Source organism: Micropterus dolomieu, linkage group LG02 (assembly GCF_021292245.1).
Source record: "Micropterus dolomieu isolate WLL.071019.BEF.003 ecotype Adirondacks linkage group LG02, ASM2129224v1, whole genome shotgun sequence".
Taxonomy (NCBI): Eukaryota; Metazoa; Chordata; class Actinopteri; order Centrarchiformes; family Centrarchidae; genus Micropterus; species Micropterus dolomieu.
Genome location: NC_060151.1, coordinates 17,139,269 through 17,166,312, shown reverse-complemented (window position 1 = coordinate 17,166,312; position 27,044 = coordinate 17,139,269). Strand labels below are relative to the sequence as shown.

General features: G+C 40.8%; 2 protein-coding genes across 13 annotated transcripts in view; both read left to right on the top strand.

The window, feature by feature from the left end:
- The window catches only part of sun1b (Sad1 and UNC84 domain containing 1b), a 33,523-nt gene extending 9,826 nt beyond the window's left edge, over positions 1-23,697 (top strand). For 4 of the 5 annotated variants that reach the window (XM_046029166.1, XM_046029145.1, XM_046029139.1 and 1 more), the window contains 21 exons: positions 9,459-9,644; positions 10,604-10,857; positions 11,964-12,236; positions 12,385-12,519; positions 12,948-13,076; positions 13,852-13,935; positions 14,842-14,952; positions 15,110-15,229; positions 15,366-15,459; positions 16,399-16,457; positions 17,018-17,220; positions 17,325-17,600; positions 17,698-17,790; positions 18,808-18,899; positions 19,031-19,175; positions 19,296-19,610; positions 19,755-19,839; positions 20,689-20,804; positions 21,506-21,673; positions 21,778-21,870; positions 21,963-23,697. In XM_046029166.1, the coding sequence (XP_045885122.1) occupies positions 9,532-9,644; positions 10,604-10,857; positions 11,964-12,236; positions 12,385-12,519; positions 12,948-13,076; positions 13,852-13,935; positions 14,842-14,952; positions 15,110-15,229; positions 15,366-15,459; positions 16,399-16,457; positions 17,018-17,220; positions 17,325-17,600; positions 17,698-17,790; positions 18,808-18,899; positions 19,031-19,175; positions 19,296-19,610; positions 19,755-19,839; positions 20,689-20,804; positions 21,506-21,673; positions 21,778-21,870; positions 21,963-22,079 (3,075 nt within the window). In that variant the 5' untranslated portion in view covers positions 9,459-9,531 and the 3' untranslated portion in view covers positions 22,080-23,697. The remainder of the gene's footprint in view (positions 1-9,458; positions 9,645-10,603; positions 10,858-11,963; positions 12,237-12,384; positions 12,520-12,947; positions 13,077-13,851; positions 13,936-14,841; positions 14,953-15,109; positions 15,230-15,365; positions 15,460-16,398; positions 16,458-17,017; positions 17,221-17,324; positions 17,601-17,697; positions 17,791-18,807; positions 18,900-19,030; positions 19,176-19,295; positions 19,611-19,754; positions 19,840-20,688; positions 20,805-21,505; positions 21,674-21,777; positions 21,871-21,962) is intronic. The other variant, XM_046029157.1, reaches the window with a different exon arrangement.
- An 813-nt stretch (positions 23,698-24,510) lies between these two features.
- The window catches only part of iqck (IQ motif containing K), a 51,192-nt gene continuing 48,658 nt past the window's right edge, over positions 24,511-27,044 (top strand). For 4 of the 8 annotated variants that reach the window (XR_006821611.1, XR_006821616.1, XR_006821613.1 and 1 more), the window contains exons 1-8: positions 24,520-24,989; positions 25,076-25,203; positions 25,290-25,440; positions 25,519-25,616; positions 25,887-25,939; positions 26,091-26,168; positions 26,283-26,333; positions 26,490-26,574. Coding sequence is in view for 3 of the 8 variants with exons in the window: in XM_046029094.1 (XP_045885050.1) it covers positions 24,938-24,989; positions 25,076-25,203; positions 25,290-25,440; positions 25,519-25,616; positions 25,887-25,939; positions 26,091-26,168; positions 26,283-26,333; positions 26,490-26,574 (696 nt within the window). In the remaining 5 variants the exon portion in view is untranslated. Of the gene's footprint in view, positions 24,990-25,075; positions 25,204-25,289; positions 25,441-25,518; positions 25,617-25,886; positions 25,940-26,090; positions 26,169-26,282; positions 26,334-26,489; positions 26,575-27,044 lie in introns of all 8 variants that reach the window. The other 4 variants (XM_046029094.1, XR_006821618.1, XM_046029121.1 and 1 more) reach the window with 4 other exon arrangements.

The following is a 27,044-nucleotide window of genomic DNA, read 5'->3' as shown; positions in this document are numbered from 1 at the left end:
ATTTCTAAGAACAAGAATAGACTGTCGAGTTTCAGATGAAAGTTCTGTTTTTCTGGCCATTTTGAGCGTTTAATTGACCCCACAAATGTGATGCTCCAGAAACTCAATCTGCTCAAAGGAAGGTCAGTTTTGTAGCTTCTGTAACGACCTAAACTGTTTTCAGATGTGTGAACATGATTGCACAAGGGTTTTCTAATCATCAATTAGCCTTCTGAGCCAATGAGCAAACACATTGTACCATTAGAACACTGGAGTGATAGTTGCTGGAAATGGGCCTCTATACACCTATGTAGATATTGCACCAAAAACCAGACATTTGCAGCTAGAATAGTCATTTACCACATTAGCAATGTATAGAGTGTATTTCTTCAAAGTTAAGACTAGTTTAAAGTTATCTTCATTGAAAAGTACAGTGCTTTTCCTTCAAAAATAAGGACATTTCAATGTGACCCCAAACTTTTGAACGGTAGTGTAAATCCTAGAGAGCATATGAAATACAAATGGTGCTGTCACATTTGTACATGTGAGTCATGATCTGCAAGACAAGGCTTAGGGATGCAACTAAAGCAGCTGTGTGCACTTGTGAGTTCCAGTTGGGTAATTCTCACCGCCTTCACAGTTGTTATGACATCTGGTCTGAGTGTATTTCAGCACATGCACCACTGGTCAAGTGCCAAACAAATGACAGCAGCTGGATTTTGGAGAGTCAGCCTGTGCCACAGTTAGTCATAACAACACATTCATTTCTCCTTATATACTAAACTGTTCTGCTTTTCAAACTGTTACTACTACAATGAAAGATCCCTGGCCGATTTTAGAAGCTCAACGGGTCTCCTTGTGTGCATAAAGTATATGTTGAGGTATTTTGGACATCGGAACCTTTTTATGTATCATCCAGTTTTGTGTCCTTGTGTGTTACAGCATCTGTCGGTTGGAAACAGTACATGTCCAGCGTTTGCTACTGATTACAGTCTCTCTCTCTTGCTGTTTAGAGTGATCTCCATGGCAACCACAGCACCGTGAAATGGCACACTATAGTGGTACAATGTGGAGAGTGAAGGACACCACAGAGAGAGTGCAGGGCAGGAGGAAAGTGCTATCTGTGGGAGGAAAAATAAGGGTGGGCTGGAACGATCCTAATCACATTGCCAAATCCTACCCTCCCATAGACAGTCAGTGGAAATTTGAAGGCTCTTTGCTCGGTTACGGTCCCCCAGTCCCTGGCCTCTGGTAAATATAGGCCTCTGCGCTTCAGGGTAAAAAACTTTCTCCACTCTGTAACTGTTTGAGTAAACAGGAAGTGCAGAGCGTGCTACGTTTGTGTTCTGATTTGGCATTTTCCCCTGCAGATTTCCAGAGGCCCTAGCACCTGAATATCAGGGGGGGGAAATGAGAGCCAGACAATACATAACAGTGTCGTCCCATAGTGTCGTAGGGAGGAGGTTTAAATAATTGTTTGTAATGGGCAACAAAATACACTCTTTACTCAAGCCATTTTACAGCATCCCAAGTCTCTATAATTATTCGTTGTTGGCACTGATCTAAAGCCCATGAAGATTTAGATGCAGTGCAGTTGCCTCAGATTTGCTTGTGTGCACTATTCTCAGATCACTTTGTGGGCTGTGTATTGGAGAGGAAGAAGACATTTATTTGTGTAGTTGTGATTAGATTATAGAGCCAAACAAACAAATTCAGTTTTATGAGATGGCATATACAGACGCGTTGGTAGAAAATGCCTAATAATTAATCAAATAAATGTGATTAATGCTTTGATGTCTGACTCCAGGCTGTTTACATTTGCAAGCCTAAAATTTGGGTGTATTTATCTTTTACTCTGTTACATGGTAAAATAAGAATCTCTGAGTAGGCTTACCCAAGACTTGCAGTACACACTAACGGCTTTGAGTATCTTTGAAGGGCAGTTTTTACTCCCGGCTAGAGTTTCGTTGGAAAAACACACCCCCTTGTCTCTAAAAAAGATTTTTTTGTGCGGGTGAGGTTATGGGCTTTTCTGACAAGGCTTTTGTAACCACACTAGTGGTTTTGAAGCTGAGATTTACAACCCACGTGGTTTCTATATTCTCTGTCTAAGGTGTGTGTGTGTGTGTGTGTGTGTGTGTTTTGTCAAAGGTTTTGTGGTGAAAGTGTGTTAGCCTACTATTTGAGCTCACTGCAGTAGATTAGCGTCCCAGAACTGCAAACATCCTATTATAAGATCAATTTCTATGTAATACAATCCACTTACGTTCATTAAGTTATTAAATCAAGTTTTTATTTTATTGAAGCTGAAATTATTAGTCGATTGATTAGTGGAATACCAGAAAATATATTAACTAAACTACTAATTAAAACTATTTACTATTAACTAATTGATTAATCATTTAAAATTTTTTTCTAAGAGCAAACAATAAACGTTCCCTATTTCTAGGTTCAAAATTGTGAGAATTTTCTTGCTCTTATGCAATAGTAAGCTGAATAACTTTCGACTCTTTGGGCATTGAAAACAAGACTTCATCTTGGGTTTCAGGAAGTTGTAAGGAGCATTGTTCCCAGTTTTCCAACATTTTATTAACCAAAGAGTTCATTGATTAATCTAGAAAGTAATCTGCAGAACAATTGAAAATAAAATAATTGTTAGTTGCAACACTAAAAGGTATGCTTCACATATTTCTGCACCAGCAAGCCAAACAGGAATGTTTCTTTGAATCCACATATCATTTTGATCTGTTCAAATGCAAACCACACCCGCTGTATGGATAGTAAAGAACCAGATCATTGTCCTTGCATGTAAACGTGATGTCTCATTGTGTCCGTTATGGATGCTTTGTGACGGGATCTCATCTCTTTTCCATACAGTATGCAAAGCAGGCAGGAGGTGGGTGGGTGGTGAGTCCCTTTAGTGGCAGCAAACCAAACATGGTACTGGAGTTGCAGAATCACCAGAAGCATTGTTACTAGAGTTAGTTTTCCTTTGTCATGGCGAGATATGTCTTTTATGGCTTTTTTGGATAGATCTGAAAGAAATGATGACGAGCTGGTTTTACCTGGGTCGGTTTGGCAGCTGCTGTGAACCCCACACTACCGTAAAAAGATCCAGTTTCTTGTTGTCTCCAGGGTATGGTATCCTGACGAGCTGGTAAAGAGCAGACATTGAAGTGATGCTGCTTCCACCCCACTGGCAGAGACTTTCTCAATGATGGAAATACATTCATTATCTTGCGTTTACACCTGGATGAATGGCTGAGATCCAATCAACCGATCCCGAGGCTGTCTGGAAGATCTGATCCCATTTCACTTGTGAACCTTAAAGTAATGTAAATTGTTCTTTAAAGCTAGAACGATGGATTGATTAGTTTTCTAACTAATTAATCGGCAACTATTTTGATAATCTGAATAACTTTTTAAGAAAAAATATCTATACTCTGTTTCTGGCCTCTTAAATCTGAATATATCCTCTATGACAGTAAACTGAATCTCTTTGGGTTGTGGACAGAAGAAGATATTTGAGGATGTCGTCGCTCTTTAGGAAACTCTGACACTTTTCACCATTTTCTGATATTTTACAGACCAAACAATTAATTAATTGATTGATCGAGAAAATAATGAACAGATTAATCGACAATGAAAAGCCCAAATTGAAATTGCTTGTTCAGTCTGAACAGTCCAAAACCCAAAGTTATTCACTTTGCTATCGTATATGACTAAGAAAGGAAACCAATATAATTGACTTATTGTTTTACAGCTTTTCATGTAATCAATTGTTTGTTATGAAGTGCACCTGGATCTCTGTACTTGGCTGTAATCATGAGTCATATATCATGATAGTGATTTTGCATTATCCCCTGATTCTCACCAACCTCGATCCCCATCATGTGTTCTCATTGCATGCTGCTCTGCATAATAATGTGTGCTAAATAACAAAAACCAAAACAAAAGTTACTAAAACACAGACTCCTATCTGATCTGATGCTCTGTGTAGTTGAGCCTGCTGTGCCCACTGAGTGTGGGAAGACTATCAAAGCTTTAGTGTTATGTAAGGAGAGATTCCAGGAAGCTGAATGTCAGGATGGAAGTGTCTTCTTTCTCAATACTGTATGTCTCTCTCTTCATCTGTGTCTCAGTTATGAAAACACAGAGTCCGTCTCTATTTTTATCACTGATGTGGGCCGTGGGGGCCGCCTGGGAGAGAGCGGCACACAGATCAATTTGGATTAGAGCCCGGCCGATAACTCGGCCGATATGAGCTCATTACAGATAAATCTGTATCTGTGTTTATAACAGCCGATTAATGAGAATAGGAGCAACACAAGACTCAATGATGTTATGAGTGTTGCCGTTGCATAGTTTATACACCAGAGGTCACTCTGCAACACGTTTGGAATGCCACAAAAAAGAATATCGGCTGATGTATCTGTCTTAAAATTCCCATATTGGTCGGGCTCTAATTTGGATACCCAGAACAACTAAAAAGAGTCTAAAAAAAACAAATAACAACTTCAACTTCTGCTGAGACAAGCTGGGGTCTGAAATTGCTTGTGTTCTTAAGTATTTAGTTTGTTAAAGGAGGGTGTGCTCTCCAGCACAGAGAGAGTCACGCTTTAATTTTTATGCTCCCAGGATAGCGAAGCGTTGGTTGTACTGTTCAAATAAAGATCTATGTGACTGTTGATGAGTTGCCAGGTAGAGCAGGAGGTTACTTTAATGATTGCGCCTGGCTGTAGGCAACACAGACTCATCTGTTTTCTTTCTCTCACGCACGCACGCACACACACTGCTCTGCCCTGCACAAGGTTCCAACGCCCCAGGCACCCAGTCAGTGAATCCTGCACCGTTATGCTGTGATCTAATAAACTTGCATGTGTTTATTTGCATACACATGGAGACATGACACAGTGAAATTTGTTTTTTTTGCTGGAGGCAAGCTTACATTAAGTAACTCTGTAGGTATATATTGCAACTGTTGTAGTTTGTCAAGAAAATATTTTTTGTAGTGCTCTCACTGTAGTGTGGACTCACTGGATTAACTGTTTTTTGGAAAATGTTTCCCCCTGGAATGAATATTTTTGTCGGCAAAGTTAGAAACTCAAAGCAAACACAAAAACAAACTGCAATGCCCCGTGGCTAGTTTTCAAGAATTGAATTTCAATTTTGAATCAGGCGAGTAGTGACGCAGATGTGATGGAAAGTTGATAGTTTAATTGATTTGTTGCCCACCTGTGTATAAGTACACCCTGTTTTGTCACTCCTGCTCAATGTGTGTCCTCCAGGATTCCAATGTTCTCTGGTGCAGAAAGCCACAGTGACTTTAATTCACTTCAAGGCAAGGCAAGCTTATTTGTATAGCACATTTCAACAACAAGGCAATTCAAAGTGCTTTACATAAAACATAAAAACAACAAAGGGAAATTGAAAAAATAAAACACATTATAAAAACAGGATACAAAATAGGTTAAAACAGGACAGTAAAAGTTACAGTGCAGTGTACAATCAGGGTACTGAAAATATAAAAACAAAGAAAATGAAAACCGGACGTTACAGTGCAGTGAAAGGTACCAATCTATGGCTTTAATTTAATTTAATTAAAAGCAATGGTAAAAAGAAAAGTCTTCAGTCTTAATTTAAAAGAACTGACAGTTTCAGCAGACCTGCAGTTATCTGGGAGTTTGTTCCAGATATACGGAGCATAATAACTGAACGCTGCTTCTCCTTGTTTAGTTTTGACTCTGGGGACAGAAAGCAGACCTGCCCCAGACAACCTGAGAGGTCTGGATGGTTCATAACGAAGCAGAAGACCAGAAATGTATTTTGGCCCTAAACCATTTAGTCTTTTATAAACTAACAGCAGGATTTTGAATCAGTTTTGACATACAGGAAGCCAATGTAAAGACCTCAGAACTGGAGTGATGTGATCCACTTTTTTGGTCTTAGTGAGGACTCGAGCAGCAGCGTTCTGTACATAGACTGTATATAAGAAATTTATACACCCGTTGGTTTGTGGACTGCCGTTTTGAAGCTTCGAGTTTGGCCAATAGGCTGCTGCCATGTCGAGTTTTTGCAACCAGGAAGTGCCCGGAAGTGACGATACGGTGGAGCTAACAGCCGTGTGCGGAGCTAGCTACTGTCCTTAGCTAGGTGCATCTGTAACTCACGTTAACTGTCATTTTAACAGGGCAGATAACTTTGTCTAGAGAACAACAGGCTTAAAACTAAATGTACTCACCAGAGAAAGTGAACAGCCGACTCCTGATAAGCTTTTTCAACGGCGCTGGTTAAATTATGAGTCACTCTAGCCTCATTGAAAGGTCGCCTTGGTAATGGCTTGTCAATCATAGATAATCCCGCCCTGAAACATACTCTGCTCTGTGGTCTATTTTAAAATAAATGGGACTATAGTTTACTAAATCAACCTCATTTTGTATTGAAGAAGACTTGAAACTAGCAACTGAGACCATAAACTCATTATCAAAGTGTTTACTGAGGTAATAAATCAGCTGAGAAGTAGGGTCATTTTACCATTATTTCTTCTTTTTGCAACCTTAAGAGTTGCCCCCTGCTGGATTTTCAATAGAATGCAGGTTTCAGGGACTTCCGCATCGGCTTCATATTGTAGACCGGGAGCTTCTCGCTTGGTTCTGTATCAGCTGCAGCTGGATTTCTTAGGGAGCCCTGTAAAGACACAGTTACAGTAATCAAGTCGACTGACGATAAATGCATGGATAAGTTTTTCCAGGTCCTGCAGAGACATAAGTCCTCTAATCCTTGATATATTCTTGAGGTGATAGTAGACTGACTTTGTAATTGTCTTAATGTGGCTCCTTAGATTCAGGCATGAGCCCATGACTACACCAAGATTTCTGGCTTGGTCTGTGGTTCTTATCATTACTGATTGAAGCTGAGCACTGACTTTTAATCGTTCTTCCTGGCTTCAAAAACAATGACTTCAGTTTTATTTTTGTTCAATTGAAGAAAATTCTGTCATCCAATCGTTGACCTGATCAATACAGTCACCCAGTACCTGTATGGGATCATAGTCCCCTGGTGATATCGTTATGTAAATCTGTGTGTCATCTCCATAATTAAAAATGCTATTATATTTTGTTGTTTTTCATAATCTGAGCCAGTGGAAGCATGTAGATGTTAAACAAAAGAGGCCCCAGAATGGAGCCTTGGGGAACTCCACAGTCATTTTTGCTAGCTCAGATGTGTAATTACCTATAGACACAAAGTAGTCCCTGTCTTTTTAGTAGGATTCAAACCAGTTTAGTACTGTGCCAGAAAGTCCAACCCAGTTTTCATGTCTGTCGAGTAATATGTTGTGGTCAACCGTGTCGAATGCAGCACTGAGATCCAATAATACTAAGACTGAAATTCTGCCACTGTCAGTGTTTAAATGGATGTCACTGAAGAACTTAACAAGAACCGTCTCAGTGCTGTGGTGTGGTCAAAATCCTGATTGGATTTGTTTGTAACTATCCCTCTCAGGCAATTCAGTACATGATACAGCTACATCTGTCACAGTTGATTTAAAGATTAATGTTGCTTGATACACAAGCTTTTGTACATAAATTAAAATTAGTTTTTCTGTTGATAAAGAAGTAATTGTATGAATAAGTAGCATGAGTTGGTATTGCTAACGTCACTAGCTCCTGCAGGTAGCGCTCATGTCAGTGCTATTTTCAAACCATTTAGGGAGCTTTATAGTGCCAAACGATATATTATGATATATTATATGGCAACGCTTCCCTTCTGGGTGAGTTTCCCCCGCCCCACAGTGGCTTGTAGGTATGTGACTGGGAAACCCCAGGAGAGTGGTGTGTCACGCACAGACACATACAGACACTCGAGGCACAGGAGCACAGACAAAGTGTGGGAGATGTGTGGTTAAGTGGTTTTAATGATTGTAGTCATGTACGTGACTATTGATTTTACAATGCATGTTTTTTAATCTTTCCACTCCAAGTAGCCTATTAGTTTTATTTTGTGGGGAGAAAGGCATCAGGAGAGGGTCTAATTAAACAGAAAAGATGATCATAATGTCAACGCACATGTAAACAAGAGCTCTGGTCCCAAACAACTAGAACATGCCCTTAACAATCGTTCTCCCTGGCAAATGTTTAACAGCAGAAGCTAACTCTGGTCAATTTCAGACCTGCAGGAAACAGAGGGAGAGGTGCTACCATGGTCATGTGTTCAGCCAATTGGAGCAGCAGGCAGAGCCAGGACAAACTCACATAATTGGCTCTCTGTGCGAGTAATCCCCAGGTTTTAGCACATTTTTAGTATATACTGCTGATATTGCTCAGTCTGCAGTTTGTCCTGTGTGCAAGAGTAGATATACATACTTCTGTGCAAACTATGCAAAACGCCACCAAATAGCTTTTGTATATACAGGGATGGTCCCTCCTTTCCAAGTGTCTAACAGGAAGTTGGTTCTCTGTCCGCCAGTGACCGATTAAAGTGCTTTGCCCCTCCTCTTTATCCACCCTTCCCTGCATGTCTGTGGAGTAATTCTGCCTGACCTAGATGAGCTGCATGCTGAGTGTCAGCATGCAAAGTCTGCAAAGAGAGTGCAGTGTGGTCATTTAGGTTCAGTCTGCCTATAATTAATCACACAGTACCAATCTTGGAGGCAAAGTAAACAAAAAGTCAATATTAAATGAGAGATTGATTTCATGTTGCCTGTAAATGTTACCACTGTAGAGAAAGAGGCCACAGTCATGGTATTTGTTTGTGTTTGTGGAAACAGTTTTTATAATGATTCCAGTGAATTTCACAACTGCTACACTGTTGCATGTTAGTCGAGGCTGAATGTTGGCCTGCCTGTCTTCCCTGCCTGGTGGGTGTGGCCCTGTGAGTCACAGCTGCACAATGCATGGCAAACTCAAAATTTACAACATATTCATGGTGTGTTTCCACTTACGGTTGGTTTTGGATTGCAGTGAGTGGAGTAGAATGTTTTATGTTCCCAGCCTACTTGCATACTTTGGGATGTTTATGTGGCTCTCTTTTTGTCCTTTTTTTTTCTCTTTGTCTTTTTTTTTTTTTTTTTTGCAATTTGACTTTTCAAAGACACACTGTGCCACTTCTTTTGTCTTGTGTTCTCCCTTCCTTGTGAGTCACTTCCTGTCAGGCCCACTGCCAGTTGCAGGGAACAACAGCTCTCTCGTGTTTTGTTTTGTTTTTTTGTTTAAAACAAGAAAGCCTCTATGAAGTTGACTTGCTGAAGATGACGCACACATCAGGCGAAGTGCAGGTTATCCCCGTTCAGTATTGATTTGAGAGTGGAAGTCGGTCCAGGCTTGTTTGTTGTCTCTAAATGAATCTAGTGCAGCAGACATAAGAAACTTTCCGCCCTTCTCCTCACTCATTAAACCACTTGTTCTTTCTCCCCCGCTTTCTAACTTTCCCACTCTTTCTGCTCCCCTCTTCCCTCGTTTCCTCCCTCCTGTCTCCCGCAGCTCCAGCTACTCCACGGCAGCATTAGAGTTTGAGAAGGCACACCAGATTGGCGCTGTGTACGAGTCGCCCAGGATGTCACGGCGGAGCCTGCGTCTACAGACCAGTGCCGGTCACTATGGCAACGAGAGCCTGGCTGATTACTCCCAGAACCGCAACAGCTACACGAGCACCAGGAGAGAGTCACGGTGAGACTAGCAATGGATACTGATGCTCTCACGTCAGCTTACCAGAGTATCAGTAAATGTCATTTCATCGTTTTCATCCATTTATGTCTGTCTGAGCGTGACGCTACCGTACCAACACTTTTGTGTGACGCATTTCCATTAACTGCCACAGCAGCTGTTAAGACCGCAAGCGTGTTGAGGTTTATCAGAGCTCACTGGGACACGCTTGATTAATGAGGACATCCCATGGTTCACACAAGTACATAGTTTGATTGAGCTTGAGATGTTTTGTTGGTTTTATTTCATTCCCACTTAATAAAAAAAAATAAGTAGGATCAACCATACAGTGTTGGTTACATTGAGATGCTGGCAAAAAACAGCAACACAGAATGAGGAGCTAAGAGGAGAAACACAACTAATAAAGCAATTAGATTAAGAAGCATGGAGTTCTACGGTACATAAGAGACACAACATGCATTGGTTTGAAACCTTTCTGCCGGTTACTTTTTGTTTTTTTTAAGGAAGAGAACATATTTTTCAAAATCATTGATAAAAAGATTTGAAGTTTAAATTTATGTTTACAATGTCAGATGCAATATCATTCTTAGAAGTGCCATTAAGAAGAACAGATATTTGATGTGTGACAACCTTCTGCATAGTGTAATGATAATATTTATTAATATTTGTTCATTAATGCCGTCCTAAAAACCAGCCTAGAGGCGCATTACTGCCTACAGCTAGTCTGATGTTGGATACACACCCTTGCTTCAAAGCTTTGTGTATCCAGTGTGGGTTATCAGTGTGGTATATGTGGGACACAGTGTCCTCCTACCTGGTGCCCCATGAACGGCCATAAACGTGGGTACTGGCACAGACGCAACTCTGCATATCTTTCTAGTGTTCTCAACATGCCTCTGTCACTCTCATATACATGCAGCAAAACTCACACCTCTTCGTGTTTCCTGTCTCTGCCCTCCCAGGACGGTGCGGAGCAGAAAGCAGCAGTCCGGTTCCAGCAACCTGTCTTTATCCCTGAGCCAAGCCGCCACGCCGAGGAAAACCCTCTCCTTCTCTGCTGTTAATACACCGGTTAACAGCAGCAGCAGCTACGTCACTCAGGAAAGCAACACAGCGTCTGATGCCTCTTTGCTCACCTCCATCATGGATCAGCCCGATCTGAGACAGCGCACCATCACCACAACCACAACCACCACTTCTGTGGATGGACACTGGGGTCAGTTGTTGAAAATATAGATTCCATCGCAAATTACACATTGGATTTAAGCATCTTTCTACCATGCAGGATATATAACTTAAGTTTCCCTCTGACAATGAGTGAATTACCTAATTTTAAAGTTGTATTTAGTGAGTGAGTTGTTCTTGTTGTCAGTAGACATGGGTCTACATTTCCAGGTGAGAGTTTTTTGAGTGATTCCTTCAGCCGCTATCAAAAAGCAAGCATGACTCTCTTTGGGCTATCTGGCGTTGTCGACCTAACATTTGCGGTGAAATTAAACTGTTGGAAGAAAAGGCACTGTATATGTGAAAAAATAATATTCAGTGGAAGTAAAAACACACAGCTGGAATAGTAAATAATAATAATACGTTAAATATTAGTTTTGGTTATAACCTACAGTATGTGGTCAATATAGTAAACAGTTAAGGAAATTAACTACGTACAATAACTGAAGTACTGTTTAACTTGATTTCTGAGTTATTTGTACTTGGATAAAACTTTAATTTTGCACTACTGTATTCTTATATTCCACTTTATTTCAAAAGGAACTATTGTACCTTCTGCTCCTCTTGGGCAGTTAGTTACTTTGCAGTTAAGGATTTCAAAAACCTAGGTGCATATCAAATGCCCAATGTTATGTTATGTTGTTATGTAATATGTTAAAGCACCGAAGTTATATAAAATGAGTAAGATAAACTCTGTCAGTCGGTTTCAACATAAAAATGCAGTTTATATGTTGCTGCTGCATTAATAACACGAAGAAGAAGAATCCAATGGTAAGATATATATATAATAATGTAACACTGACAGAGTGCATTTTTTCTGAATAGTGAGTACATTTACTTTTATACTATTTACATGTATCAAAGTATTTTGAAATTGTAATATTGCCACGTTTACCCTAAGTAAAGTATCCTTAATACTTTTCTCATCATTGTAGAAATTTACTGCTCCTCTGTGTAGCTCTGACAGTGAGTTTCTTCCAAGTGAAGCAAAAACATACATACTTAGTAATGTCTTTGCACTAACACTTATGAATACAATAATAAATAATAAAGAATTAATGAGTCTTACTTATCTGCATGCATGCTGCTCTCGCTCAGGGAGGAGCTCCGGTGCCGAACACACTTCATCAAGTGTCAACGGCGATACCAGTGCGTCAAAGTCCCACACCTCGCTTGCCAACGGTTACATCTGCAAAGACTGCTCTTTTCACTCTCAGAAGATGGACTCCATTATCACACGGTCGTCATCATCTTCATCGTCATCATCTCAGGCTGCAGAAGCTTGCTCGGATGCCCTCTTCTCCTCCTCCACCACCTCGTCACCATTCACAAGCATATACTCCAGGGACAGGAGTCGAAGGAACAAGACAGGTGAGAAACTGCTGACTGCTGTTCTTCCTCACTGCTGTCATGCTGAAGGTTAAAAGTATTGGAGCTGGACAGTGAAAGGCCAGTATGTTCATATCTTAATGAAGTTGTGATAATGAAGAATTTAATTGGTAGTGATGTCTCTCTACAGGTGTCCTGGTGTCTATGTCTAACACATGTATACGCTACAGCAAGCGAGCCCTGGCCCCCATAGTGTCCTTAGTCAGCCTGCTCTTCAACAGTGTGCTCTGGCTAGGCTCGAGGGCCAAGAGCTCTCCAGGAAAAGGTAGACAAGAGTCGGCCATTCTTTTCATCCATTACCCATCATTATCTATTTTTCCTCTTCTGTCTTTTGCTATGGTAATTTTTCCTGAGTCGCTCGGCTCAAAGTGAGAGTTTCAGTGATCTTGAGGAAAAACTGACTTCAGGCAGATCATTTGAAATCACCACTTCCTGTTGGTTTCTGCCTGAGCAGGCTTCTCCTCAGAACTCTTAATGTTTCTGGCTGAGTCATGGTGTCTTTCTATTTCACATGAAACTTTATTACCTTTCCTCTTAGCGGGCTTTCCAAAGCTTCCTGTTGTTTTTCTCTCAGGTGGGATTTTTCTATTATTCACTTTCCCCTCATCCTCTCAACCTTATTGTATTATTTATATTTGCCTCGACTGTGCGTTTTCACTAACAGTGATTGTGCGGGCCTGGGTGTGTCACCAGGTGTCCTTGCTTCGTTTTCGGACTTGATGAGGCGAGCAGTGTCCTCCAGTATGTCCCAACTTTGGCTGTTTAAGGAGACCACTCTCCACAGGGTGATGGGCAGCAGGGCTAACGGCTATGAAGGACAAGGTACCAGCCGTTACTACAAAGGGCAGAGGTTAAGGGTCACAGCTCCTGACCTCTTCTGCTGCTCTTCTATTAATAAACTTTCTTGTCGCCATTTTTCTCCCCTCTAAGCCCTTATTTTTCTTGTTTAAGGAGAAAGAAGCCTCATGTTAAGATAAATATGTAGTTGAAGGATCTCTTTACCTTCTCTCTCCATCCAGCCTTCACTTTCACACAGCTGCTTTCTATTTCTGAAGAAGGAAGTATACTAGAAACAAAATTGTACACACCCCAAAACACCATTGCCTAATTTTGGACAAAGCTATCACATGATGAGTAGCCTTTTTTTAACGTCTGACCGTAAGTTCACATGAAATGAAGAATCGAGCTGAACTCAAAAGACTTCCTGACTCCTCTCTTATTGGTAACTCTGCACACCACAACTGAGGAGCTTAAAAATTGCAGTCAGTGAACAAAATTCGAGTTTATCAGCAGTTTCAATTTGTACATAGTCAGTTTTATTTCTAGTATACCACTGGTTCTTTTCACAGCTGCAGAAGAAGAAAATGGGTTTCACCACATTTCTTTATTCTTGTTTCTAGCAGTCATCACCTTGTATCTCCTTATCCGTTTTCATGCAGCTCTATTCTCGTTTCCTACACTAGGGCCTAGAGCTCCTCTGCCGTCTCATTGGTGACATGTGCATTTACGCATCTTCATCATCCATCATTCATTTTGTCATTTTCTCACGCAGCGCAGTTTTTGTTATGTAAATAAACGTGTTGTGCGTGTGTTGCAGCTCACTCAAGTTTCTGTGGAAGCATGAATGTGAAGGGCCTGGTGACTGAAGATGCTTCACATCTTAATCTCAATGGTTCCCTGTGTAAGCAGACACACACACACACACACACACACACACACACACACACACACACACACACACACACACACACACACACACACACACACACACACACACACACACACACGTTCTCCCTAAACTCGTTTTTGACAATCAAGTTAATTATATGCGTGACCTGTGTTAGTAGAGGTTGTGTGAACTGCTTAAAACCATTCAGCAGCCTGTTGACAGATGTGATCTGCAGATGCTTCTGTTTCAGTCAAGTTAGTCCTTCAAACCCATTTCAAGGAACCGGTTTAGCGATGATCACTCCAGACATAAATAAAAAGTTTAAGTTACCGAGCTGCTTGTTTTTAGTCTTATTTTAGATTTTATTTTGCAAAAACGGTATAAAAACAGATGACAGAGGATAAACAGATGTGACGTATGAGGTCAAAGAGTGGATGTTTCAACAAATTAAGGGATAAATAAAATAAATCCAAAAACACATGAAACTAAAATAAATAAAACATGAAAAAGAAAACTAAGATGCACAGAATAGAAGTAAGGCTAACATTGGGTTTGAATGGTGAAGACCACTTATTCTGCACAACACTACTCACTAAAATAAAAAATGTTACAGTGAAGTGAAAGTTACATAAAAGCATTTTTCATTCACGAGATTCAACAAGGCGTGTTTTCGTACATTTAGTTGTGCATGTTGTCTTCACACACAGTATATTGTATTTTTTTTATTATATACATATGATTTAGTGTTGCTGATTAATTTTATATTTTAATTTCTTTCCTATTTGCTGAATGTTATTACTGTTTAAGTTTTTATGTGTGTAAGCCATCGTAATGTTTCGTAATGTTAACATTCATTTACCCATCATTTTGTTTCTGTGTTTTCTGTTTGCCTGCTGTCCATCATTTCGGCATACACAGGCGATGACTGTAAAGGGAAGCAGCATTCTGAGACAAACACCGTCCTCCTCACACAGTCCTCCAGGCCTCAGCGCCTGGTGGGGGCACTGTGGAGCGTCCTAGCTTACACAGGTTAACCAGCATGCCACTTTTGTTGATGACAGCCTGTAAATATACTGTTACAGGGATATGTTTAGTACTCCTATGTTTATAACTCAACCTCTTTGTAGGTGTAGACCACTCGGGCTGTAGTTAATCATTTAAAATGTCTTTCCCCTTGTGCTCCCAGGTTACTGCCTCCTCCAGCCAGGTTACTGTGCGGCGAGAGCAGGCAAAGCGTTGGTAACAGGGGCTGGGACAGTGGTGCAGAGACTGCTCTCGTTGTTGTGGATGCTTGTAGCAGCTCCAGGTTGGTGGCCTTTTTTTTACCTTCTTAGAAATATGTTTGTCTGTTCTGCATCTTTCTTGGGCAACATGGTCTGATCGTGTTCTCATTCTCTGTCTATATGTGTTTATTTTTATTTATACTTATTCAATCTGCCCAGTCAAGGCAGGCAGGGGGGTTCTGTTGTTTCTTGCAACAGGATGGTACCAGCTGGTGTGTCTCATGTCTCTGCTCAACGTCTTCTTTCTGACACGGTAAGAACACTTCCCCTGTTCTCTTTCTGAACCTTCAGGTTTTGCAACATACAGATTTTACATTTTTTTTACAATTACTTTTGATATATTTTTTATAACAGTATGATACATGTGAAACAAAGGGTTGCTTGTAGCCTACAAAGAATTATGAATCTGCAGCTCTCGTTGGCCATCTGTTCCGCAACTTCACTGTTTTGTATTACACTCACCCCTCTCATAGTGTCATTTTCAGCTAAAAACCTTTAAAAACCGACTATACATTACCAACTCAGCACCAAACAGCAGTCAGACTCACTTAGCCACTAGCTGGTGAACTTAGTGGAGTATTTGGTAGCATATTTCCCTCAGGAGTTGGTAGAGACCAAAAACAGAGCTAAGTGTGTGTGTGTGTGTGGGGGGGGGGTGTATTAGACTTACAGTCACAGAAACACAACTCCAAATGAATGCTAATGTTGTTCTGTAAGTCCTGGATGTTTAAAGAAGCAACAGTCTACTAACAAAATCACTATAGGAACTGCATAAGGTGGTATTTTGTCATTGTTGTTGTTTCCGCTGCCCCCAAGTGGGTGCATAAGTCCGTTATTTCTGGTCCAAAACGGATGATTTTCTGCATCATTAAGATTTAATTTTTGCTTTGACAAGGTGAATCTGCTGGTAGTTTTATTCTCATTCGAATATGTAATTAATCTAAAGCTAGTTTTAAACAGTTAATATAATATTTATAAAAGTTTTACACTCTTTGTTCATTTATACCTCTAGTAAAGACACATTTTTAGAGCTGACAGCAGTCATGATGGAATGATTTACCTTGTGTCTTGAAGTACTGCATATTGATTAAAAATTCAATATATATTGTCTTTAGGAACAGTGCCTGTTTTTCCTTTGAGGAGTTTTGACAGTTGTGTTTTTATCTGACGGGTGTGTGACTCTGCGTTTCAGATGCCTTCCCAAACTCTGGAGGCTCCTGCTGCTCCTTCTGCCCTTTTTGCTCCTCCTCGGTGAGTTTGAGTGCTCTCACAGGTGTAACCCATTTAGTGAGCACATACATAGAAAAATCTGTATGTAGTGAAGCAGTAGATGTCCTAATCAGCACGCATCCCCAGAGAATGATGCATATCCAGTACCAGATTCAGGTCAACCTCTGTGGGCTTCTAGAGAGTTATTCCACTCTGTGGTTCAGCGCTGATCACACATATTTACACAGCAGCAAAACACAAACACATTCATGCATTTATTCTTTGGCTATTCTTTGAACTGTTCCATAATTTACATACCTGTAGTGTTGTTATTACTGTTATTATTGCAGCTACAGTGTAGGATATTTAGATTGAAGGAAACATATTGCTTTACATTAAATGTTAATGTTCTGGATATCTTGTGTGGTACACATTTACCCACAATTCAGCCTGTTTTTTTATCTGTGATTTTGAGTAAAAATTTAAGTACATTTCTAAAGAGGCTGAACAAACTTTATCCATACATTGGAGTTTGTTATGAGTGACCAACTGGCAGGTGAGCGCAGTTTAACCGTAGCTTTCTTTCTTTCGTCTGTATGCAGCTTTATGGTGGTGGGGTCCGTCCACTGCTGCCCTGCTTGCCTACCTTCCAGCATTGAACCTAACCGAGTGGCGTCCTGCGTCTCCCTTCACCATCCTGTCTAACTTGGTGCCAGCTTCTGCTCCAGTTCCTGCGTCTGTCCCCGTCGCTCCACCAGAAACTCCGGTGGAGCAAACCCCAGCCACCCCAGTGTCACAGGCACCAGTAAGACACAGCGATAAAACAATGCATCATTACATGACGCATGTTGCAGTTCAAGTATTTTTCGACTTAAGACATTTTGTAATGTTTACTACTTCTTTCTTCAGTCGGTGCTTCCCCCTGTGGTGGTCTCTGGTGTGGACTTAGAAAGACTGGAACGAGTGGAGCGACAGCTAGCCTTGCTCTGGGAACAAGTCCAGCAGGGTGACCGAAAGCAGGAGCAGCGACACGGAGACATTTTGGGTCTCTACAGTACCCTGAAGGAGCATCTCCACACTCAGACCGACAGGGAGAGCCTGGGACTGTGGGTGTCCTCCCTGCTGGAGCAGAGACTGGACGTTTTGCGGGGAGAGCTAGAGCAGGAGAACGCTCACAGAGCACAGGTAGGGAGGAGAGGATAACTGACTTACAAAAGTTATGTTTTGATAAAAAAGCTGACCTGTATCTCACTTTTTTTCTCTTTATCCCTGCTCCATACAGAGTGCAGAGCAGCAGAAACAGCACCAAGAGAGTCAGGCAACACGGCTGGCTGATTTAGAATTGCTGCTGAGCACTCTGGCTGCCAAAACTGAGGTATGTACAGCAGATTCATGAGGTGTCCACTGAGGAAACACATGAGGAAATGTGGCAAGATAGCTTTGTCTTACATTTTTTATTAGTTATATTAATATTTGCTATTCTAAATGTCTAATTGTCACTTACTTATAAAAATACATTAAAACAGTCAAAATTATAAATAAAAGCAAAACTGAGTAGATAAATCATAAAAGCAAGCAAGCACGGGAGTATAATACATAAGAAAGTACAGAATGTAAGAGTAGAGGTCAAATGGTAAACATTAACAAGGGACACACAACACAGGCAGTCAAACACAGCCTGGAGTCTAATTATTAACTGACAAAAAAACCTTGTATAGTTTATAATGGAAGAAAGGAAGTGCTGCATGGGCTCTGGTGGCTGATCAATCAAAACAAGAACAGGTATGAAGGCAGATCTGGTTGTTTTTGGTCGTATTTGCCTGATAACAGACAGAATCGTCAACTGGTTACACCACGTTTCTATCTTCAGTCTGACTTTACCTCCACTCTAACTATTCTCCTTGGGGGAAGGGGAAACGATTTTTCCTAACCAGTCACTAGAGACTTATGTATCCGCCTGACTCTAAATTAATTTAAAGTTGACAATGATGAGTAGACATGCTAACACACTGGTTTTGCCAGGGTTAAAAGCTGAGCAAAGTAAAAACAGACAACTTACTTCTAAATGATCTATAACAGCCCTGATAACAGCTTCTATCTTGTATAAAGCGGACATTCTCATAGCGCTTATTGGATAATTACATTATCCAGTGAGCGGCGCTGTCCGCTGTTTCGTGTCATGATGCCAGATCATTCAACTAGGTGGAGTGGACGGATTCAAAGGTCTGGACAGGCAAAGTCTGTATACTAAGAAACAGTGGTGCTCTGTCAAATATCTGATCTTGGGAAGATCTCAATGTTACCATTTATATGGTTTTTCAGAAATGTTAAAGAGAAAGTTTGTATTTTCTGTGCTATCACCAGAAATCCTTATACATGATCTGTGTTGTAGGAGGTGCAACAGAAGCAACAGCATTATGAGCACGAGAAGCAGGAAAAAGAGAAGGAGGTTGTCACCTCAGCGGCAGACACAGTTCCTGTCAGGTACGAAAACCAGGATATCAACCTCAAATCCACATGTTATCTTTCTTTTTTTTTCTATGTGCCATTGACATTTGGTGAGCATGTTGTTTAAGATTCTGGCAGCTCACATGTAGACTTTGTCTTGCACTCAGTGTGGGTGTGAAGCAGGAGGACCATGATGCTCTGCTAGTGGAAGTGCAGAGACTTGAGGCGGAGCTGGGCAGAATCAGACAGGACCTGCAGGGTGTTGTGGGATGCAAGGGCAAGTGTGAGCAGCTGGAAACACTGCAGGAGACAGTGAGTAACACAAATATTCACTTCTATGCTTTTACTGTGATGTCAATTATTAAGATTTTAAGACACCCGGTTTCCATTACATTTCTTTATTCATTAGATTTCTGTGTATGCCTTTTCCAGATATCAGCACAGGTGTCGTCCCAGGTCCGTAAGGAGTTGCAGGCTCTGTTCTTCGGCAGTGGTGGGTCAGGAGAGGCGCAGGGAGAGGTGCCCGAGTCGCTGATCCACTGGCTGTCCCAGCGCTATGTGAGCACACCCGACCTGCAGGCGTTGCTGGCCTCACTGGAGCTGAGCATCCTGAGAAATGTGTCCATGCAGATGGAGCTTAACCGGGCCCAAACCCTGGGTGAGGTAGAGTCCCAAGCCAAGACCATCGTTCAGACTGTAACTGGGACTGTCCAGCACTCTGCTGCTGCTGAGGGACTGACAGAAGAGGTAATGAACGCACACTGTCAGCATCATCACTGTTGATTTCATCTTAATCACATAATCTAAGCTGAGCTCTTGAAAGTGTTGGTTTGCCATGTGCCTGTGGTTCTTCTTTAACCTGAACTATTGTGTTGTGGTCTCTTCCCCCAGCAAGTGAAGCTGATTGTCCAAAACGCTTTAAGGCTCTACTCCCAGGATCGAACAGGCCAGGTGGACTACGCCCTGGAGTCTGGAGGTAAGAAAGAAGCCTCCCATTGACGCAGTACCTGTCCATCCTGTACTCTAATGTATGTATGTTTCTTACATAATGAGAGTGCAGGCATTAGCCAGGCTCGAGGACAACAGGGTATTAATTTCAAAAGCTCAGACTCTATTGTCATGTGTGTTACTGAGCAGTGTGTTGACCTACATGGGAGCGTCACTTCACAGAAGGCGTTGGGCATTGAGACATTCTGGTAGCCTAGTAGTTGAGCCATTCCCCATATAATCGCAACCACCCTGGTTTGATTTGGGCTGGGGACCTTAAGGCAAAGTGTGTGCTTTCCTAAACAAACAGACATTTGGATGCTAGGAAAGGAGCTATTGAGATGGACCAAATGATGAGGAAACATCAGCAAACATGAGGAATATTTCACAACACTCTCTGCACAAGTATCTTACGTCGAGGAGTACAAAGACAAAGAGCAGACTTTTTTGCCTGAGTCTCTCTCCTTATAAGTGAAGCCAACAGTCGAAGGCCGTAATGCACTAGAACTGTGTGTCTATGTAAGGACATGGTGTCCAACTAAACTGTTGACAGATGGCTTTAAGGATGAAAATGTTGAATTCAACAAATGTAAACTCAAACCAAAAACATCTCTCACAAAATAAAATCCCAAAGTTGTCCTACAGCTGCCTTGAAAAGTGAAACTGTACACCAAGCCCCGTGCAGTATGATTCACCCTCAATCCCAACATTTTAAACTCTACAATCATTTTAAAGTATATCAGTAGTTATCTGATATTAAATTCAACCTTGATGTTATTCATGCCCATGGAAATTAAGACGTATTCAGCATAATTACTGTCTCCGTGTGTGTTTTCAGGGGGAAGCATCCTTAGCACTCGCTGCTCTGAGACATACGAGACCAAGACGGCCCTCATGAGTCTGTTTGGCCTGCCACTCTGGTACTTCTCCCAGTCGCCACGTGTTGTAATCCAGGTGAGCCTCACCATGAGAGCAATGTCTATTTTACTCATTATGTGAAGTTAGTTAGTTAAAAGATAGGTTCACAATTTTTGTTTAAGTCTGTCTTAAAACAATTGTGAGGTGTCATATGAATATTGAAAAAGCTTTTTTTCTTGCTATAATCTTTACTCCTGTTCATACTGGGGACCTTCTTACTACACTTTCAATATAAGTGATGGGGGACAAAAGGTATTATGAGACTTGGGTTAGACAAACCAAGTGGAAGTCCAAAGTCTTTTTAGTACAATATTCCCTTTTCATGTCCCTCCACCTCAGCTCAGCAGGGAGACGCACAAAAAAGATTAACTTTGGAAGACATCCACTTGATTTGTCTAACTCACTGTCTGCTGACTACTGCTGCTAAAACCTCATACAGAGATTAACTTTAGAATATATTTCCACACAGAACGTTATTTTAATGACCAGTATGAACAGCAGGAATGATTACAGCATGCAAAACCTGTTAAATGTTCATAAGCACCTGACTATTGTTTTAAGTGAACTTGCGCACCTATCCTTTAAGCTTACTATAGTAAGGGTTAAGATCTATGGGGCAATTCTTATTTGGCTGATTAACTAGAGAATTCATTCAACTATTATTTAATGATTAGTGGAAACACTAAGTCACAAGTCTGCTGTTATGAAACTTATTTTGGCATGTCTCCCCTCCTCAGCCTGATGTGTACCCAGGTAACTGCTGGGCATTCAAAGGCTCTCAGGGCTACTTGGTGATCCGGTTGTCCCTGAGGATCCTGCCCACGTCCTTCTGCGTGGAGCACATCCCCAAGGCCCTGTCCCCAACTGGAAACATCACCAGCGCCCCACAGAACTTCACTGTTTTTGTAAGAAACATACTAACATATGAAGCCTTACAATTGGAAGCATGTGAAGCAGTGAAAGCATGAGAGATGAATGTCTATTTTCCCTTGGGTTTGTTTGTGTGCAGGGTCTAGATGATGAGTACCAGGAAGAAGGGAAGTTGCTGGGGAACTACGTATACCAGGAAGATGGGGAGTCACTGCAAACCTTTCCTGTTATGGTAACTTAAGATGCACTTCCCAAAATGTTAGAAATAAAAATCAGTTCATTGTCTGCCAGTGTGTTCTGAACATTCTCCCTCTTCTCTTTCAGGAGCAGAATGACAAGACCTTCCAGATCATTGAGGTGCGGGTGCTGTCTAACTGGGGTCATCCAGAATACACCTGCATGTACCGCTTCAGAGTCCACGGACTCCCTCGGCCTCAGTGAACCAACCACTACCACATGCTCAAATACAACATATCACTTGTACATAGCTATCGCCAACCTAAAAACGGAGGGGACTCAGCAGTACTTAGTGGACGTTTTTGTATGAAAGACACAAAGAACAGAGAAGTTGTGGATTGTTAAAGCAATGTGCCCGGGACTGAATCATGAACATGTGTTTTGTAATATTGAAAGAGTCAGAGGAACGTTTGTATGGGGACTTAATGATCGCAGAAGAGGAATAGAACCACGGAAGAAGCTAAAACTCCCAGTCCTCTTTTTGTAAAAAGGTCTCTTGCACTGAATCAGCCCGTGAGGGGCCGCAGGCTCCACTGAGCGGATAAATCCACCCAACTCTTGGCACCTTCCACTTCTGCAGGGAGGTGGACGCTTGAAATGGGGGATTACAGACTCATCTCTTCCATTTCCTCTTACACCAATTTGTCTGATTTGGTTTCTGTTCTTAATCATCTGTATTTATCTTTGATTTCCTGTTAGTCTCATATTTTCAGGATCAAAGCCACTGTACCTTTTGCCTGCGATGCTGTCCAGGCATGTCACTCCCTTTTGTTGCTGTCACATCTCTGCAATGACTTTAACTGGGCAGCCTGCAGGACTGGACCACACTCACACGAAAGGTTCACTACATTCAAGGCTTGGCATCATTTTTCCACACAGCATAACTAAGATTTTCTTTTTTGGAACTGAACATGCTGGACAGGCTTTGAATGTTTTCTTATGTGGAGTCATTCTTTAACTTCACAGCAACACTATATAGTATGAATATTAGGAGGCTCTTCACTGTGTACATTAGACAACACGTGTCTGGTTATGGATGGACTCCAGGATTGATTCTAGCATGAGACTCTTCCCGAACCATACCCTTAACTTTTACATGCACCATAGATTTTACATGAGTGTGTCCTCTCTGAAGGTTTGAGTCTGTGCCTGGATCTCAAATTACCAATCAATGTTGAACGCTAAATAATATAACTACACCTGTAGACAAGAGTGTGATTTTTTTCCTTTCTGTTTTTATCAAGAGGGGGACTCTGTGTCTCCCTCTAGCTCAGTAATAAACGTCCTCCTCACATGGGCTCCCTCTATTCTGAAACCCTAAAGGAATGTAATCTGTATATTTCATTGTTGAAAGTTGGTCCTTTATAAAATCTGCTTTTATCAGTGTTGCTTTATAAAAAAAAATCATCTTGTTATTATTGTATTACTACCATTATTTCTACATTGTGGTGTTTTTTTGTTTTGGTTTGATAATGTCAGGATGCACTGCAACAACTTGTTAAGAGAAATGTTTGTGGCACAGGTCTTCACAGTTTGTTTTAAAATGGGTGTGTGTGTAGTCATCAACTTTGATTGCAAATATGGGTAAGTCTAAAATGCTATGTATAGAAGAAATGTTTTGTTCACTATCTTATTTATTAACAAGTCAGTTAGTGACGGCAATATATGAGTTACTGCAATGTATATTTTGTCAAAAGCTGTTCAGTGCATTTTGGAACCATCTTGGGACTTTTTTTTAAAGATAAATGGCTATTTTTGTTCAGTCATGAGATGACTTAACTGCTTTGGAATATATTCCAATAAAGACTTTAATTTTGAAGAACTTCTGTGAATAACGTGATCATGGTTTAAGATTATTATGCTATTTTCAACAGCTTAATCCTCAGCTCTTTTCATATTAGTAGAGAAAAATGTGTGCTACAATATTGCTGTTTTGGTTGATCCTTAACATTTATTTGGAGCTAACAATAATGGATCTGACATAAAGGACTGACCTTTTTCCTGGTAAAAGAGCAAAGTAATACATCATGAATGCTATTACTATACATCTTGACTAAAAGAAACAAAAGTACAAGATGGCAAGCGGTTTGAAACAAACCACACACAAAAAATACAAAAATCTTAGAAATACCATTAATTTTATTTTTATGTTCAAACAAACCACATACCTTAATTTTAAGATTATGGTGTTTGGTAAAAATAATATAAGGGGTTGTTACAGGCATTGATATCTACAATCTGGAGTCATGGTTAAGCAGTTAGATTTAGAATTTACTGAGAAAATAATATTTACAAGTTATCTTATTGAGTAAACAAAAATGAGCCGCAATTAAGAGGTGCAAATGTAGGCCTACAAAGTAGGAATTGAGTGGTAGGCTAAAGGCTACTGTCTCAAAAATAATTGTGCTTTCCCCCAAAATATAGTCAAATGTAAAATCATATTTTTTTAATCTTTGTTAGAGTTAACGTTTAGTTCCTGAAGCCTTTAGCCATTTTAGCCTCTCCAGTTTTCCACTTTGTGTTGAAAGATGAAAAACACATTATTAATAGCAAGTTATCTGCTGCCTTCTAGCGGGGACAGAGACGTGCTGCAGTCATTTATTCCTACACAGATTTTTACAATAGCTCATAGGACATAAACACGACCTTGTTTATTTATTTCCTAAACTAGACAACCTAGGATGCGGCACACATCGAGACAAGCAGGAGCAGTAGGCTATTTATGGAAAATCATTCAGCTCAGCAAACTGTTCTTTTGTTTGGGATAAATTACACTGTTGTCTGTTTTTAGCGCACATTGTGCTACTAGTACCGTTATCAGAATGTGTTACATCACGGTTATAAGAAGTGTCCGTATACCTTAAGTATTGAAGCACTAGGCTATCAAGTTCCCTAGAGCCGGACTCAGTTTGTACATATATTTACGGTGAGCTGCCGTGTTGTGTTCGGGACACTTTTTAGAAAATCTTTTTTTTGTACTCCTAACTTGTGTTTACACCGGAAGTCAGAGGCATGACTACTTCCCTGGCACCCAGCGAGTCCCTGGCAACCATTACACAATAATGGCGAACATAAGCAGTGCCAAAAAATCCCTTTGGCAACAAGTGTGTGAAGGTAAGATAATAATGTTCTGTTTGTTTAAGCTTTTGTGAAAAATAAAAGCTGTGTTTATGTTTTGTTTAATGTGTTGTTTTTTTCAGAGTATGAGGCAGAGCAGCCAAGTCCTCCCAGTGCTGTGTGGACAGATATCAGCTCAGTTAGCACCCAGCTCTCCCAGTATAGCACAAGTACACCTTCCCCGGTCTTATATGGACTCACCACAGCCAAGGTCAGTTTATCATTCAGGTCATTCATCCCTGTGTCTGATTAGTTTGGATTCTGTCCTCAGAAATTATTTGTCATTGGTTTCATTAGGAGTTTGTGGAGGATGAACCTCTGAGAGACTTTGACCCTCTTCTTAGCCACCCTGCTCTTGCTGGCTACTCTGTGTTAGGAAAACCTTATCTTTCAAGCCAGACGTGCCTGTCAACAGCTGAAACTACTTCGCCACCACAGCTGCGTGAACGTAAGACGGATGCAAATATCTCTGCTATCCTCGTCCGTATACATATTGTACAAATTTGTGTTTGTGTGTTTGTGTCAGCACGCATTACACGTTTTTTGGAGAGGAGAGTGTTTCCAGTGTTGCTGCCTGGACTGGAGGCTTTGCTAAAAGAAGCCCGGAAACACGGCTGTTTCGAGGTCTGAACTTTCTTATAAACATTTGACTAACAAACTACAGGCGGCCCATATTGTTAAAATGACAACAGATTGATTTAAAACCTGTGAAATCAAAGGAAATTATGTGTTTGGTTGAAATATTGCAACATTTTTACTTTACATTTATTTCACAGCAGTAGTTTATGTGTATGACTTTCTCTCATTTTTTTCTCATGTAGTGAGTAAAAGTAATGCTGAATACTTGTTATTCTGGATGATGCATGGCATTGATTGCTTTCATTTGTGTTGTAGAGGAAAATAACAGCATTTAACCCGTGCGACTTCCTAACTGAGTGGCTCTACAAGTAAGAGCCCTCCTTCCCTCCCACACACACACATACAACTTTCTCTTCATTGTTCACCTCATCTCACCCTGTCAGTTCTCTGTAATGTAATATGTTGAGAGCTGTGTGTGCAAAATATTGCGTGTAACATATTTACTGCCTTTTTCTTCAGCCGCAACCCCCGCAGGCAAGGACAGATCCCAGTAAACTTCCATGATATCCCCTTTGTCAAGGACTGGCTTAGCATGCAGTGAGTGTCACCTGTCACACAAAGACGTACACACTACAGCTGCTACCTGCAAATTCAGTGATTGTCAAGAAATGAAACTCCTGTTTTATTTGAAATTTGTCTTTGGCCTTTCGGAGTTTCATGGTCACCAGGTTCCTGTCAACTCTCCAGCGTCTCACAAAACACGTAAAACACTCCTTAATATCAAGGAAAATAACACACACAAACATTCACATTCACCAATACATGCTGCGTTTGGTGTTATGCAGATGAGACAATACACCATCCTGTTTTGTCTCTTGTCACACTTTTTCCTCTCTTTCTTTCTCCCCCTGTCTTCAGTCCCAGGCCTCCCATCCCTCTGTTTCTGCTGCTGAGCGAGGATCAGGCTGCTCTGCTCATCCAGGCTTTCTGGAGGGGATACAAGGTACTCTGGACATGACTGCAGGCTTTCTCTTCACAAGTATATTAAAGGACTAGAATGTAGACAAGAAAATTAATCACTGGGACCCAACACAGGTCTGAAAACCCACAGAAAATATGAAAAATAAACTTATAAAGTCAGGGACATTTCAAATTAAAAGCCTAGAAGAAAATGCAAAACTGCTGCTTAACCCTGGATGCATATTACATGACAATAGCTCATCACTTGACATATTTACACATAACTTTAGCTATGTCTGGTTGGGCTAGTTAGGCTGGCCAACTCTAAATATCACCTCCCACACTTTTCAGATTGATGCTAAAGTGTGACTGAACTATGCAATAACCCCCCACACTATTAAATTAAATTAATTTTTATTTATATAATAGCGCCAATTCATAACAGAACTAGTGAGCCTGTCTGCATGTCTGTGTCAGTCTGTTAGAATATAATAGGCACACTGCTGCGTGTAC